The sequence below is a fragment of the Ogataea haglerorum genome (genome assembly GCF_019207285.1).
Source record: "Ogataea haglerorum isolate 81-453-3 chromosome Unknown 81-453-3_NODE_2_length_903871_cov_94.662503, whole genome shotgun sequence".
NCBI lineage: Eukaryota > Fungi > Ascomycota > Pichiomycetes > Pichiales > Pichiaceae > Ogataea > Ogataea haglerorum.
Window position 1 is genome coordinate 414,335 of NW_025065152.1, and position 14,585 is coordinate 428,919.

General features: G+C 42.8%; 10 protein-coding genes across 10 annotated transcripts; 5 read left to right on the forward strand and 5 right to left on the reverse strand.

The window, feature by feature from the left end:
- Positions 1–35: 35 nt before the first annotated feature.
- Positions 36–935, forward strand: KL911_000812 (uncharacterized protein; the record flags this gene model as incomplete). Its single annotated transcript, XM_043201108.1, has 1 exon — positions 36–935. The coding sequence occupies one exon, from the start codon at positions 36–38 to the stop codon at positions 933–935; it is 900 nt and encodes a 299-aa protein (XP_043056376.1).
- Position 936: 1 nt separating this feature from the next.
- KL911_000813 (uncharacterized protein) lies at positions 937–1,578 on the reverse strand (the record flags this gene model as incomplete). Its single annotated transcript, XM_043201109.1, has 1 exon — positions 937–1,578. The coding sequence occupies one exon, from the start codon at positions 1,576–1,578 to the stop codon at positions 937–939; it is 642 nt and encodes a 213-aa protein (XP_043056377.1).
- Positions 1,579–1,663: 85 nt separating this feature from the next.
- On the forward strand, positions 1,664–2,530 carry KL911_000814 (uncharacterized protein; the record flags this gene model as incomplete). Its single annotated transcript, XM_043201110.1, has 1 exon — positions 1,664–2,530. One exon carries the CDS (start codon positions 1,664–1,666, stop codon positions 2,528–2,530), a length of 867 nt encoding a protein of 288 aa, XP_043056378.1.
- A 490-nt stretch (positions 2,531–3,020) lies between these two features.
- On the forward strand, positions 3,021–4,868 carry KL911_000815 (uncharacterized protein; the record flags this gene model as incomplete). The annotated part of the gene is made up of 1 exon (XM_043201111.1): positions 3,021–4,868. One exon carries the CDS (start codon positions 3,021–3,023, stop codon positions 4,866–4,868), a length of 1,848 nt encoding a protein of 615 aa, XP_043056379.1.
- A 141-nt stretch (positions 4,869–5,009) lies between these two features.
- On the forward strand, positions 5,010–6,128 carry KL911_000816 (uncharacterized protein; the record flags this gene model as incomplete). Its single annotated transcript, XM_043201112.1, has 1 exon — positions 5,010–6,128. One exon carries the CDS (start codon positions 5,010–5,012, stop codon positions 6,126–6,128), a length of 1,119 nt encoding a protein of 372 aa, XP_043056380.1.
- Positions 6,129–6,413: 285 nt separating this feature from the next.
- Positions 6,414–8,201, forward strand: KL911_000817 (uncharacterized protein; the record flags this gene model as incomplete). The annotated part of the gene is made up of 1 exon (XM_043201113.1): positions 6,414–8,201. The coding sequence occupies one exon, from the start codon at positions 6,414–6,416 to the stop codon at positions 8,199–8,201; it is 1,788 nt and encodes a 595-aa protein (XP_043056381.1).
- Positions 8,202–8,232: 31 nt separating this feature from the next.
- Positions 8,233–10,185, reverse strand: KL911_000818 (uncharacterized protein; the record flags this gene model as incomplete). The annotated part of the gene is made up of 1 exon (XM_043201114.1): positions 8,233–10,185. One exon carries the CDS (start codon positions 10,183–10,185, stop codon positions 8,233–8,235), a length of 1,953 nt encoding a protein of 650 aa, XP_043056382.1.
- Positions 10,186–10,289: 104 nt separating this feature from the next.
- Positions 10,290–11,627, reverse strand: KL911_000819 (uncharacterized protein; the record flags this gene model as incomplete). Its single annotated transcript, XM_043201115.1, has 1 exon — positions 10,290–11,627. One exon carries the CDS (start codon positions 11,625–11,627, stop codon positions 10,290–10,292), a length of 1,338 nt encoding a protein of 445 aa, XP_043056383.1.
- Positions 11,628–11,750: 123 nt separating this feature from the next.
- KL911_000820 (uncharacterized protein) lies at positions 11,751–13,854 on the reverse strand (the record flags this gene model as incomplete). Its single annotated transcript, XM_043201117.1, has 2 exons — positions 11,751–13,326; positions 13,589–13,854. 2 exons carry the CDS (start codon positions 13,852–13,854, stop codon positions 11,751–11,753), a joined length of 1,842 nt encoding a protein of 613 aa, XP_043056384.1.
- A 214-nt stretch (positions 13,855–14,068) lies between these two features.
- Positions 14,069–14,575, reverse strand: KL911_000821 (uncharacterized protein; the record flags this gene model as incomplete). The annotated part of the gene is made up of 1 exon (XM_043201118.1): positions 14,069–14,575. The coding sequence occupies one exon, from the start codon at positions 14,573–14,575 to the stop codon at positions 14,069–14,071; it is 507 nt and encodes a 168-aa protein (XP_043056385.1).
- Positions 14,576–14,585: the final 10 nt, after the last annotated feature.

Here is a 14,585-nt window from a genome sequence, read left to right on the forward strand (position 1 = left end):
TTTTTGGAAGTGATTCATTTGGAGATAATATTTTAATGCTGAGTATAAAAGTTAGCAGAGCCTATGTTGGCCGTGTGCTGACACTGGCAAGGAACAACAGTTCTTCCACGTCGGCATTGGCTTACAAAAATCTGCACAGAAACAAAAAAAGACCGCATCTGCCTACTCTTGATGCTCCAAACTGGTCCGCTGGTGCAGCCGTCTCTTCTATTATTTACGAGACCCCACTTCCATCCAAGGCTCCGAAGAACCAGCATGTGCTGAACTGCTTGGTCCAAAATGAGCCAGGAGTGCTGTCGCTGGTCTCTGGAACACTCGCTGCCAGAGGATTCAACATTGACTCATTAGTTGTTTGCAACACTGAGGTTAAGGATCTGAGTCGTATGACTATCGTTCTGGATGGTCAAGACGCGGTGATTGAACAAGCAAGACGCCAAATCGAAGACTTGGTGCCTGTATACGCTGTGTTAGACTACTCTAACACAGAGATCATCAAGAGGGAGCTTTTATTAGCGAGAATCTCGCTTCTAGGCTCTGAATACTTCCAAGAGCTGATTGCTCATCACAATGAGCAAGTGGATGAGATCCCTGAGGATTTGCACAAGTCTCAATTTCACCCTAATAACTTGCCTCCTTCTCAAGCATTGAGACAAAAATACGAGCATCTTGATGCTATTACTACTTTGACCAAACAATTCGGTGGCAAGGTTGTTGATGTGTCGGACAGAAATTGCGTGGTTGAACTATGTGCTAAGCCAAGCAGGGTGAGTGCTTATATCGCCCTGGTGCAGCCATTTGGAATTCTTGAAATTGCCAGATCGGGAATGATGGCTCTTCCAAGAACACCACTAGAGGCCTTCTCCTCCGAGAATGGCACTGATCCAACCAAAGATGCGTCTGACGTTGTTGACGCTTCTCAGCTGCCTCCAGGTTGAATCATATAAGTAAATCCAAAGGTATAATAAGATTGGACACCGGAATGTACCCATTCAAAACAAGTATCTTTACGCTTGCATTTCCCTGAAGTCGTAACGTTGCGTCGCCCGAGAGTATAATTCTCTTGATCACACCCAGAACGCCTTCAGCTTTGGGGTATACTTTAACAAATAGTGCCAGATCGGATTGCGTCATATCGGTTATTCTCACTCTAAATGGAGCGATTTGCACAGTGCCCATCTTCTTGTAATCTCCTTTGGATTCATCAAAAACCACCATCTCCAGGTCGTCAACAGCGAGGTTTAGCTTCCGAATTGTAAATCCCCCAAATCTGAAGTAAGCCCTACTTATAGGATCCTCAATACGACTGTAATTATTATAGTTTGCTCCCTTCACTTCCAGAAGTATGCCACCATCATCTTCCACGCCCAAAAACTTAATCTCATCTGAATCAAAATCAGTACCTTGGGCAACTATATCGCCTAATTGCGGTTTGACTCTTAGAGCAAAAGTGAGAAAGGCTGCAAAGATGAAACTTGCAATTAGAACCATTGGAATATATACATCTAGACGGTAGCGTTTCCATGTTGGCTTTGAGGGACGTTCATTGTTGCTTGATAGCAATGGGGTATTTTCAGACATACCAAGACTTCAAAATATATCTAGACACTGCCCGGTTAATTGATAAAAAAAAATTTAAAAAATATCAAATAATTAAAGACCCGTGATGTTGTACCTCGTAGGCCTAGGATTATCGCACGCGACTGACATTACGGTGAGAGGATTGGAGATAGTGAAACGGTGCAAACGTGTGTATTTGGAAGCTTACACGTCCATTCTTATGGCTGCTGATAAAGAATCGTTGGAGGAATTTTACGGAAGAGACGTGATTCTTGCTGACAGAGAGCTAGTTGAAAGTGGATCAGATCAGATATTGGAAAATGCGCAAGAAGACGATATTGCTTTCCTTGTGGTAGGAGATGTGTTTGGTGCTACAACACACACCGACCTGGTGATAAGAGCCAGGAAACTGGGTATCAAAGTGGAGGCGATCCACAATGCCTCAGTGATGAATGCAGTCGGGGCATGTGGGCTCCAGCTGTACACATTTGGACAGGCAGTCTCCATTGTCTTTTTTACTGAGAACTGGAGACCCGACTCATTCTATCACAAAATAATGGAGAATAGAAAGATTGGACTGCACACACTGCTCTTACTAGACATCAAAGTCAAGGAGCCTAATTTCGATGAGTTGATGAAAGGAAGACTTGTATATGAACCTCCTAGATACATGTCTGTGGCCACGTGCTGTCAACAATTGCTGGAAGTTGAAGAGAAGAGGAAAGAAAGAGCATATACACCGCAGACTCCTTGTGTTGCCGTATCACGTTTAGGGTCTCCTACACAGTCCTTCAAGGCTGCCACCCTTCAAGAGCTTGCAGAATACGATGCGGGTGAGCCACTCCACTCCGTCGTGATGCTCGGAAGTCAAGTGCATGAGCTCGAATTGGAATATTTGTTAGAATTTGCAGACAACAAGGACGCATACAGAGCTGCTATTGCAGCCGACCAGGAGCTTTTTACTAAAAACTGATGATATAGAGGTTAATCAGAGTAAAAGATTAATCATTATCGTATTATATGAAAGGGCATTGTCAGAAGATCGTCTACTGTTGTTCACCTCTCGTCTCACGTCGTAAGGACAGCCAATCACTACTCTTAATGGAATCAAAGCTTAATCGAGAACCAAAGTACATAACAGCAATTAGAAGTACTAGAAAAGAGCATTCAGTCCTTTTTTATCTAGTAGTCAAGGTCAAGGGTGCACCCTCTTCTTCATTCACTCAGGAACTTCGATGGGATTGATATAGTGCCTAGATTCAAACAGAAAGGGTGAAACAAAAGACGGAGTTCAAATGTTTGCTATAGTCGAAATGTTAACACGCCTCCAGGTCTTGTATAGAGATACCACAAGGTTCGGTTACAGTTATATTTTCACCAAAAGCCTTTCTTTTCCAACGAAAAGATCTTCAAGCTTTTCACTGCCTTAGGCTAGAGAAATATATTCATGATATTTCGTTACGATGGAAATCATCGGAGCCCGCGATGATCGAAATACAGTTTCAAATTACTGTAGCTCAGATAGCTCAGACATGCTGACAATCTTATATGGTTCCCAGACAGGTTCGGCCAAAAAATTGGCTTTCCAATTTGCCAACGAGCTGCTAGAGAAGTACAATAAGAAGATTCTTGTTGATGCTATAGACAGTTATGATTTCAGTTTACTCATTGACAGCGCACAAAAGACAACCATAATATTCTTTGTTTCTTCTTATGGTGAGGGAGAGCAGTGTGATAATGCATCCAAAACATTCAAGTATCTTTCAGAACTATGCTCCGAGAATAGACAACATTTGAAGAGCCTCCGTTATGGTCTATTTGGCTTAGGAAATGCTGCTTTCGATATTTATCAGGGAGCTTCCAGAGACTTTAAGAATTGTCTCAGTCAGCTGGGCTCCACTTTACTTGACTATGGTGAAGGAAATGATGAAAAAGGAGAATTATTGGAAGACTACATACGATGGAAAAACCAGTTCATGCCGACCTTAGCTGAATACTTCAGATGGGAGCCTTCAAAAGCGCGAATTTATAGGCCAACAATCCTTGTATCTGAGGTTTCACCAAGAAGGCATGCTAATGGAGAAATAGTATCTTCTTTGCGAGATTTGAATGCACTCGATAAACCTCCATACCATATTGCGAAACCGTTCAGAGCACGGTTTGTCAACTCGCAAAAGTTCACTAATGGACAGAGATGCCAGTTTCATTGTGAAGTCAGCTTAGAAGGATGTAGAATGAAGTATAAAGCAGGAGATCACCTTGGGGTCTATCCTACAAATCGGCCAGAAGACGTGTCAAGATTCATGTTCGTATTCTGTCTAGGACAAAAAGCAGAACAAGTTATTCAATTGAGATCGGAATTTCCACTCTGGATCCCATCTCCGACGACTTACAAAGCCATAGTTGAACACTATTTGAACATCAACTCGGCTATATCCTCTCAAATGCTGCAGACATTGGCAAACTTCGCACCCTCCGACATATCTAAGGATCGCCTTCTGATACTCTCCTCTAGAGAATCATTTACAAAAGAAGTCGTCGACAAACGATTAACCTTGTGGGAAGCAGCGCTAGAGGCTTCCGACGGTCATCCTTGGCCCGATGTCCCATTTTGTTTTCTTCTTGAATCATTGGGTAAGCTAGAACCAAGATATTACTCAATAGCATCGTCAGAACTACTTTATCCGGACGAAGCTCATCTCACCGTGAAATGCCAGAGGGAGCAACTCAAAGATAAAATATTCTATGGTGTTTGTTCAAACTACATCGAAAGCATTTGTTTCCCGGAGTCGGAGCAAGGGCAGACAGCTCCAGTTTTTGTTAGGAAATCTGGTTTCAAGCCGCCTCTTAATGGAGATAGACCAATGATAATGGTATGCGTGGGAACTGGTATTGCGCCGTTTAGAGGATTTGTCCAACACCGCATAGCCTTGTCTGCTACACATAATATTGGAAAGATGCTTCTTTTTTATGGATGCAGAGATGAGTCTGATATTCTCTACCCCAATGAATGGCCAGAATATAGCAAAGCTTTAGGATCGAAATTGTCTGTTCATTTTGCTTTATCTAGAGAGGATCCTATTCGCAAGACATACGTTCAAGATATCATCCTACAACGCTCAAAAGAGATTCATGAGTTGCTTGAGCAAGGAGCGTACTTCTATGTTTGTGGAGATGCCATCAAATTATCAAAGATGAGCAAACTGATCAGACAGATAATAATGCAACGAAAGGGCATTAGTGAGGAAGAGGCGTCAAAGACGCTCAAACAACTCAAACTGAATGGGCGTTATCAAGAGGACCTGTGGTGATTGACCAAGTCGGCGTCGACTTCACTGAAATTCTAGGGTCCTTTTCACGACTCCTTTCGTCACTCGTTTTGACATCCAGAAAATTGCGGTTAATGCAAAAGCCACACTTTACTAATTTTTTTTTAATTTATCAATGTTGCTATGATTAGGAGAGGTTCAGAGCTATCCTTTCACATAGAAGACGATGCATCACCACTGCTGGAAGATGCTGTCAAAAGAGTTGATTCGATTTTAGCTAGTCAAAACCGAGCCATATCATACCTTGTTGGCCAATATCGCAATTCAAAATGGTCTCGAGACCATATGAAGGCCGCTCTCAAGATATTGAACAATTCGTTGAATCAGGGCGGAAAGGTCGTTGTCAGCGGAATAGGAAAATCGTATAAGATTGCTGGCAAAACTGTGGCTACATTAAATTCTCTGAGTGTTCACTCTGCCTTACTGCACCCATCAGAAGCCTTACATGGCGATTTGGGAATAATTAGAGAAGATCACCACGACTCTTTGATCATTATATCGGCATCTGGAAACTCTCCAGAGCTTACCACTTTACTTGAATATGTGCCAGCTTCAGTTCCTGTTGTGTTGGTTACATGCACAAAAGTGTCTGCCTTATCGAAACATCCAAAGGTCAAAGCTCTTTTTTATGCAGAGCTGCCACCCAAGGTCTCAGAAAAAAACCTCTATGGTCTCCAGGCACCTACAATAACCACCACCATATGCCTCACATTACTGGACGGAGTTAGTATTGCCCTCTCAGAATTACATATCAAGGACTTAGAGGTGAGACAAAAAAGATTTGGCGATCGACACCCTGGCGGCGCAATAGGACTCCATTACTTACAGGATCTGGATCAGACGCGGCAATTGAACGGGTCGAATGGATCGAACTCAGAATTTTCATCGACTGAAAAATCAATCTCCGAGGCCTCAAGCGAATCTGTTTATGAGCAGCCCAATTTGCAAGATGATGAATTTGAAAATACAAGCGACATCTTAGAGCTGCCAAATATGAAATTGCTCAACGAAATCAAATTATCAGTTTCCAAGATCACTCTACAGCGGATGCCTCAAGATGAGCTGGAGCTTTTGAGGCTGGCATTGACGTATGACTTTTTACTGGTGATGAACGACGACACATCTCAAGGTATCAGAACTAAGAATCTGTTGGATATTTATCGCAAAAGCAAACTGCAGGAGGACTCTTGGGACGAGATCCTGTGGAAAATTAATGACTCGTTTACCAAATTAAGTTTATAAAATGATATATAGATGATGTAACTCTTACGACGCGTCTACACAGTCTGACGTACTCCGCTCTCTAAATTTCCCCTTTCGGTTTTTTTCTAATGCCTACGATATTATGGAGAAAAGTGTCTCAGGTTAAAATTAGCGTGTTCGAAAGAGAAATATTGATTTAAACTATACAATCATTAAAATAAGAGACAACAAATCGACTAAGTACTCGCACCACATTAATTAAATTGAGATACTTCAGAGAAAGCTGGTACATCAACTCCTAATATCTCAAGTAATCGCAAAAGAATGTCTGGATTCTTTAAAAGAAGTTCCAAAGATCGAAAAGACAAAGCGTCAGTGAGCCGGGTCTCATCCACCTCCTCAACAGTATCTATGAATGCTGGCTTAGGATCCGGTCGTTTGTCAAATTCACTAAATGCTCCCACCAAAGTCATTCAGGCAATGAGTTCTTATGTAGCCCAGGTACCTGGTGAACTAAGCTTTAAATCTGGCGATTTTTTTTACGTGGATCAGCAAGTTGATCACAACGATACTTACGTTGAAGCACATGATCCTGTGAGAAATATTAAGGGTAGAGTTCCTGCCTCACACTTCAAGTTTTTTGACAAAACGCACAAACCGACTGGTGAAAGTCCTTCGTCCAGTGCCAATGCAAGTCCTATGGTTACAACGAACTTCTCACCCACAACAAGCGTCAAGAAAAAGGTCTCTCCTCAGCCATCACTTTACGGAAGATTACTCTACGATTTCAAAGCAGAAAGACAAGATGAGCTTGACGTGTCAGCTGGAGACAGTATTATCATTTGTGCTCATCACGAGTATGAGTGGTTCATAGGAAAGTTTTTTGACAAAATAGGCGAACCCGGACTGGTTCCCGTCAGCTATGTCCAGCTTTTCGATATCACATCCAAAGTGCCGTATTCGGGTTCAGCAAAAGAAATTATCGACAGAGAAAGAATACCCACAATTGAAGAATGGAAAGCAATTAAGAACCGCCACAAAGCAAGCGCAAGAACGGTTGGAATGGCCGCTCAACGAAATGAAATATCTAGGAACTCTTCCACTAACAGAAATCGAGCCACGGAGCCCATGCCTACCTATGCAATCGACGTAAACATAGAATCATTTTCTTGCACTAACGGGAAGTACTGGTACCTGGTTAGAGTGATCTTCAACAATGGAGTCGTGAGAAGCCTCTGTCGCTACTACGAAGACTTCTTCAATTTCCATCAAAATGTACTCAGTACATGGCCCAAGGAAGGAGGAAAATATGACACGAAAGATAAGAGAGACAGAATTATCCCGTTCATTCCTGGGCCCTTGATGGAAGTCAGTGAAAGCCTTTGTCACAAGCGCCTTGTTGACTTAGATGTTTATCTCAAAGGATTGATCCAACTTCCGGATTATATCTCCAAGAGTGTGCTAGTGAATTCTTTCTTCGAGATATTTGATGGTGATCAGGAGTTCGCCAATACCGAAGGAATTCAGAAAATACCTATTCAGCCCATGAGGACTCCTCCCAACATGATAATTCTAAATAAAAGCGACTCTTCAGAAGGCCCTCCTCAACACAGCACAAGAAACTCACAGTATCAACAAGATAGATTGTCACATTACGAAAGAACAAATGCAATCAATCGCTCAAACAGCATACAGATGCAACAGCAGCAGCGACGGATATCCTCAGTGTCGTCATCGTCATCATCTATGAGAGTAATCTCAAATCCTGCAAACAATGGCATTCATTACGTTTCGAATACCAGTTTAAATACCCCAAGCGAGCAAGCATCGGATTCGGTAAACAAAATCAAACTGAAATTTTACTACAAAGATGACATTTTTGCAATTGTGGTTCCCGAAAACATAGCTTTGGCAAATCTCCGAAAACTCATTGTTCCTAGGATTGATGAATTCAATGAGCCCAATGCAGATCAAAAACTGAAGCTCGTTCCCAAAAACACAAATAATACACACCAGTCGAAGTTCCATCCAGGCGACGTGATCTCTTCCGACTCTGAATTGTGGAGCTCATCAAACTTTTGCGACAAGGGCAAGTTTTTGGTCGTTCTCTAGGTGTAGTTTTTCTTTGTAAGCTATGTACATTCTATTGATTAGCCCCATAAAGTTTCTTCCTCTTTTCGGATTTGGCACTATAGGCACGTAGAAGACGTTGTAGAGGAGATGCCTTCTGGTCCATATAAGCCTTTTCAGTGTTCTCCCGGTTTACAGGATGATCCTGCAAGCTCGAGGCTGCCTCGGTAACATATCTATTATAGCAGCGTCTTATTTTCCTCCGATTGTAAATACGGTTGATGTTATATCTCACTTCCCAAGTATTGTGTTGGTGTTCATCCAAAATATCAAGAGGGGGCGTAGGATATTTGCCACGGAATAGTTTTCCGTTGAAATAATGTGTCGCTGTGATTCTGAACATCAAACATTTGCTTGGGTCACCAAGGGTAGAATCGAGAATGTCCTTATTTAGCGATAGCATTCGCTTGTGTTGAAGAGACCTTGACTCTGCCAGTCTAATGATACGTTCCATTGGCAGCTCGTCTTTCTGCGTGGCGGCCAAATCCTCCTTATCAAGTGTTACAATATCATCGCCAAGCGTACTGAGATTTTTGAGCATGTCTTCGTCCACGACGGTAGCAACAACATCTAAATAGGTTCCAAGGATATTTCTGTCGCATTTTGTGATCAAGCGGAATGGCCTATGGTTCGTCTCTTTCGTAACAAGATCTAAAACGGCTTGCCACATTTCCATGGAAACACGGAATTCAAAGTCGGCCATGAAAGAAGACAAAGCTTCTCTTTTTGTTTGCCAATGGTTACCAAAATCGTTGACCACATCATCATAATTCTGTTTCGACTTTCGAGGACCATCGTACCCATGGAATATATGGTCAATTTCTGTTGTAGGCAAATATTGGAAGCCGAAGAATCTTCGCATATTATGGTATGCGATGAAAATACCATCCATGTTACCAATGCGCGCTTGCATGCTGTATTTCCATAAACCTGTTCTAACCAGATCAAAAAGTTCGCGCTCAAAACTTTCGTAAAGTCCGGTATTTCTGACGATCTCATAATTTGTGAGATGATAGTTATTATAGTTGATATCATGTCTCACTGCACAAACGGCACGAGTTTTGAGATCAAAGATGCCTGTGCCCGGTAGCATATCACTTTTGGCATCAGATTGCGATCTCATTAAGAAACTGCCGATTCTGGCGTACTGATAATTATTGGGCAGAGGAGCTGGAGCTTCCTCTGAGTCAGAGTGTTTTAAGAATTTCTGAAACTCCTTCGTTTCGGCGGTCAACATAAGCTCGAGTTCATGCCCAAGCAACGAGAGTGCAATCTCGGTATCCGTAGATCTATCCGCATCCACAGATAAAATTCCGCCGCCTTTGGGAGCAACTACAGTGAAAGCGGCACATCGCGTACTTTTTGAGAATTCTGTCGTCGACGAAAATTCCTTCGAAAAATTGCTTGTATGACATGGACGGTAGTTACTGAGTAACATGTGAAAATGTTTCAACGTATTCGTCATCGATGAAGTAGAAGAAAAATACTTGATGCTCTTTTGGTTTTCATTTGATGACGCATTGATCTCCTCTCCAATTTTCACCATCAGAGGATCTTTGTTTGGCGGAACAAAACCTGCAATAAGGTCAAACCTGAAGTCGTCTATACTTGGTATTTCCTTCAAGTCAGGGGAGAAATTGTACTTTCTCGTTCTGGGATCCTGCATATAGTGCACGCCTGGCGAAAATAATACTCTATCTAGGTTATGACATAAACCGGGAATCTCCGAGTTTGGTGAGCAGTACTTGGGCAGTGGATTATATTTAGACGCATCTTCCAAGTTCGTGGAGTGATTATGAACGTTTCTATGAGAGCTTAATCTGATTCTTTCGCGTAATTTATCGATCTCTTGCTTGCGTCTTATCTTTTTCTTTCGGGAAGACTTTTGGAGCTCCTTTGATTTACTTGCATAGCCCCTGCGAGGCCATAAGACTGGCCTCTGTGACAAGCAATATCCTCTAATCATAAGGGGCTATAATCTTTTTGAAATTTTTTTTTTTTTTTCAGTAATAAATTTGGACCTTAAATATATATAATTGAGTGTAGTAGAAAAAAGATTGTTGTGAATGTCTATTGAATTAGCAAAGCAGACAATATCATGAAAACAGAGAAGAATGTGCCTGCTTGCACTTGGCCACCGACACCTTTCGATGACGAGGAGGAGGTTGTAGAAGAGGACGAAGAAGAGGAAGATGGCTTAGTTGATGATGACGAAGCAGTAGAGGAGACCGCTGAAGTAACAGATTGAGAACTGACACTAGAAAGATCGTCATTGTCGCAAGACTCTTGCGTTTCGGCCTCGAATCCATAACCTGCACCTGCACCATTGTCAAAGTAAGTTTGGGCATCCTCTGGTGTATCTGGGACTGTGATTGTGAAATTCCAATCAGTCGGGCACTTTGAAGGCTTGTAAGACGTAGAATACCCTCCAGTTCCTTGGGGGTCAGATGTAGAATTCAGCATAGATCTCAGATTGTTATAGTCTTCCAGGGGGGAGACAGAATCTCCGTCAATCTTGACAAGCCCATAGTCTGAGTCTTCTTGAGAATACTCATAGACCAGTCCTCCAGAAAAAACCGAAGACATCTGAGTAGAATAAATAGAAGCAACCTCGGTAAACTCTCTGGTACCCTGGGTATTGCAACCGTACTCGGAAAGGAACATAGGAACAGAGAATCCGGAGTACATTTTCACTTTCTCTGAATATCCTGACTGAGTGAAGGAGGAGTGACCGCACCAAGAATAGTCGTTTATGCCAAGCATATCAATCCTGGCAGTTGAATCGTTTCCGCAATTCAAATACTCTGCTAGTTCTAGCCTCACCGAAGCAACATCCGCAGCTGAGTAACCCACAGGGATCTGTCTATAATCTCTTGCCTTAATGTACTTTTTGAGATCTCTAACAGTAGCCTTGATGTATGGAGCAGTAAACAGAACGTCTTCATTGTTGACAACCTCATTTCCTGCAAAAAAGCCCAGGACATTAGTATAGTTAGCGAAGGCATCGACTGTGGCAAAAATGTTTTGCAAAAAGTCTGCATTGTAAGAACAGTTAGGGTCGCTTCTCGATATTGATGTTCCAGGAGTAGTGACATCCAAGATCAAGTAAATTCCTGCATCTGCAAGCTTCTCCATACACTCAGAGTGGCTCAACGTATTGTCCACCGAGTAGACTCGAATGGTATTCAGACCAAGGTCCTTGAAGTAAGGGATATCTCTTGAACACACATCAACATCTGCCAGGGGATCAGTTAGGTTAGAAGATCCACCGGGTTGATAATCAACACCCCTTATATAAAACCTTTCGCCCGTTTCGGAGTTTAAAAAGGCATTTCCGGTTACATTGATAGCCGGCAGTGATGCCGCTGTAGAACCAACGAGGAGCGACAGCAAGAAAGCGTATTTCATGTTTGGTGAATTCTGAAACTTTTCCAACGTATCTATTTATTTATTTGTTTATTGAACTTGCATGAAAATACCGAAAAATTTCAGATGTGGAAGATTCCATCATATGCAGCTCACAATCGAGACTCATTTTTCGAGAGAATATTCAACGTCTTGCGAGTTCGACGTGATTGGTGCAAGTGCCTCCAAATCGGAGATAGGTTCATCATTTTTTGAGCCAAGTTCCTCGGAAGGTGGAGAAACCGGCTCTTTTATGGTTCCGCTTACCAAACCGTCAGCTTTCAGATTTGGCCTATCTTCGTTCATAACCTCAATGAATTCTTCGTCAAGAATGTTCTCGTGTGGATCCCCCTCTAGCTTTTCTGTTCCTTGAGCTTCAGAAGTTGAGCCATCTCCGTTTTTGTCTTCATCGATGGAAGGCAGAGTATCATTTTGTAGCTCATCATTTTGTAGCTCATCATCAGACTTTGCACGTTTCCTCAAGTCAATACTCCAGGAAGTTGTCACAGTGATGTTAAGTCTATTTCCAAGCGTCTCATCGTTGACTTGTACGCTGTCCTTCACACGAGATGGTAGTTTGCGCCCCCTTGGCCCTTTGGTCCTCCCTTTCCTCACATCCGCAACGTGATCAGTAACCTGATCACGTTCAGGCTCCGTGAAGGAGATTCCTGGCAGAGGCATTCCAGGAAATGCTACGCCCGGTAAAGAAAACCCAATCAAAGGCTTTCTCGTATGCTGAGAACCGGTCTCAGAAGGCTCAGAAGGCTCAGCTCCCTGAGAAGGCCTCTTAGCTGGAACAGGAGGTCTTGATTTAAACATCCCCATGTCTTGCTGCTGTCTTTCAGCAAGCATTTGCTGAAAAGCTGCAATTTTAGACGACGGCTTCTTGGGAACTGCAGGCTTATGGTATTCTGCTGAGCTCCGGGGCAAAACACCCAAAGTTACATCGGATGACTTTTTCGAGATGGAGTCACTGGCGGGCTCCAAGCTGCTTGGATTTGAAGCAGGATCAGGTATTGAGAGGTTTGATTCAGATATTTGGTTGCCTTCACTCGGTGTAGAGTCTCTGTCCTTGGGTGGTTCAGGTTCATTGGGAGTGGAATTGCTTTTTTCTTTCGTGACAGAAGATTCTTCAGGCGATAACTCGCCCTTAGTCTCTTCTGAATGACTATCAACAGACTCTGCCAATTCAGTAGTCGAGTTCCTGTTCTCATCCACGGACGGTACGTTTGGGGTCTCATTTGTTTGTGCTGGGAGTGACGGAACAGGCTCCAAAGATTCAATTTCATTCGTTGTCTCGTACAATTCCGTACCTTTCAAACCATCGTCAACTTTGTCAATCTGGCCATGCTCGTTATCTTCCGGAACGTTGTCAATTATTCCTTCCTTCATTTGTTCTGGACTCTGGGTGTATATGTCCAAGACATTTTGGTACGTTGGCGTTCCAGGAAGAAGCTCGAGAGTGGCATCGGTTTTGATGGTGTCCAGAGTGGCTGCTTTTCGTGGTCTTGTTGCTGGAACAGCTGGTAGTGACGGAGTGTCAGCGCCAGAGGGAGTTTTGCTGCTCTTTGTGTCTCCACCGTCCTTTGGCTTTGGCCTCGTGGAAGGAACCGCTGGAGTTTCGAGTTCGGACAAATCAGGGGATTCCAACCTTCTTGGGCGCGAGGTTGGGATCTTAGGCACGTCGGTATCTCGGTTTGGTCTCTAAAACGTTAGAAATATGCAAATATACTTACATGGCTTGGAACAGGTGGCACGTCCATATTATTTTACTTCGCGACTAAGCAATCCAGTACATTTATACACATCACTACACACCAACACCAACAACATAAATGTACAGATGTGAGGTAGCTTTTACTCTGCAAACAAACTAGAGAGCATCTAATGTCGCTTTAAAGCCAATTACTATCAAGTCTCAGCGCAGACCGAACAAGCCAAACTGTTAGTTGTTTGTTCTTCACGCGTAATTGAGTCTGAAAATATCATTCAGGACATAGTAAGAGCCTGCATCTGGAATGAGGTGAAAGACTTGAGAATATCTTTGGGTATTTTGTTCGTCATCAATCAGAAGCTCACCAGTAACCATAACCAGAACATCTCCATTTTCGGATGCAGGTTGAGCATCAAGGGTGGATATTCTGTGAGCCACCTTGTTGAAACCAAGGGATGTGAGCTTTTCAATGATGTTGCGAGCACCCTGGATCTGGGAAGACTCAAAAGTGAGCATGGAGTGGTCTCTCTAAACGTCGTTAGCCTTGAATTGAAATGCCAACAAATGTGGCTAACAAACACTTACATAAAGGTTTCCCAGCTGAGATCTGTCCTTGTCAAATTGATCATAGTAGAAGCTGCAAAACTGTTGAGCCAAAGCGTTAAAATCGACCGACATTGCTGGTGTTGATGAGTTTTCTGTTACAAATTTTTTCTAGAGCAGGCTTCCCTCAATTTCTATTATTTTCTACCCTGACACCAACCGCTTGCAAAATACGAAGTTTGTCCTCATTGATTTGCCTATAACTTGGAGACAATTCGTACTCTCTCAGGATGTCGGTTTCTTTGGTCAACCTCGTAAAGGGAGGTACTAAGTAGTTTGCTGGAATTCTAACGTGGTCTTCAATTACACAGCAGTCTCTGATAACACATCCGGGTTCCAAAATACATCCGGACCCTATATCCACTCTGCTACCTACTGTTGCGCCCGATCGAATGATACTTCTGGAGCCGATTCGTGTGTAGGACCCTAATCTCACTTCAGCTTTCGAAGAGTCAATTGTCACAAACGGCTCAAGAAAACAGCATTTCCCAACCTTTATTGGATTGAATTGCGCATTCAAATGACAATTCTCACAGATCGTGCACTGGCCAGCCAATGCTACTTGCTTTAACCCTTTAATCTTACAGGTTTTATGTAGTCGATTTTTTAAGGACGTCTCAACCCATTGATCCATTACTTTGAGT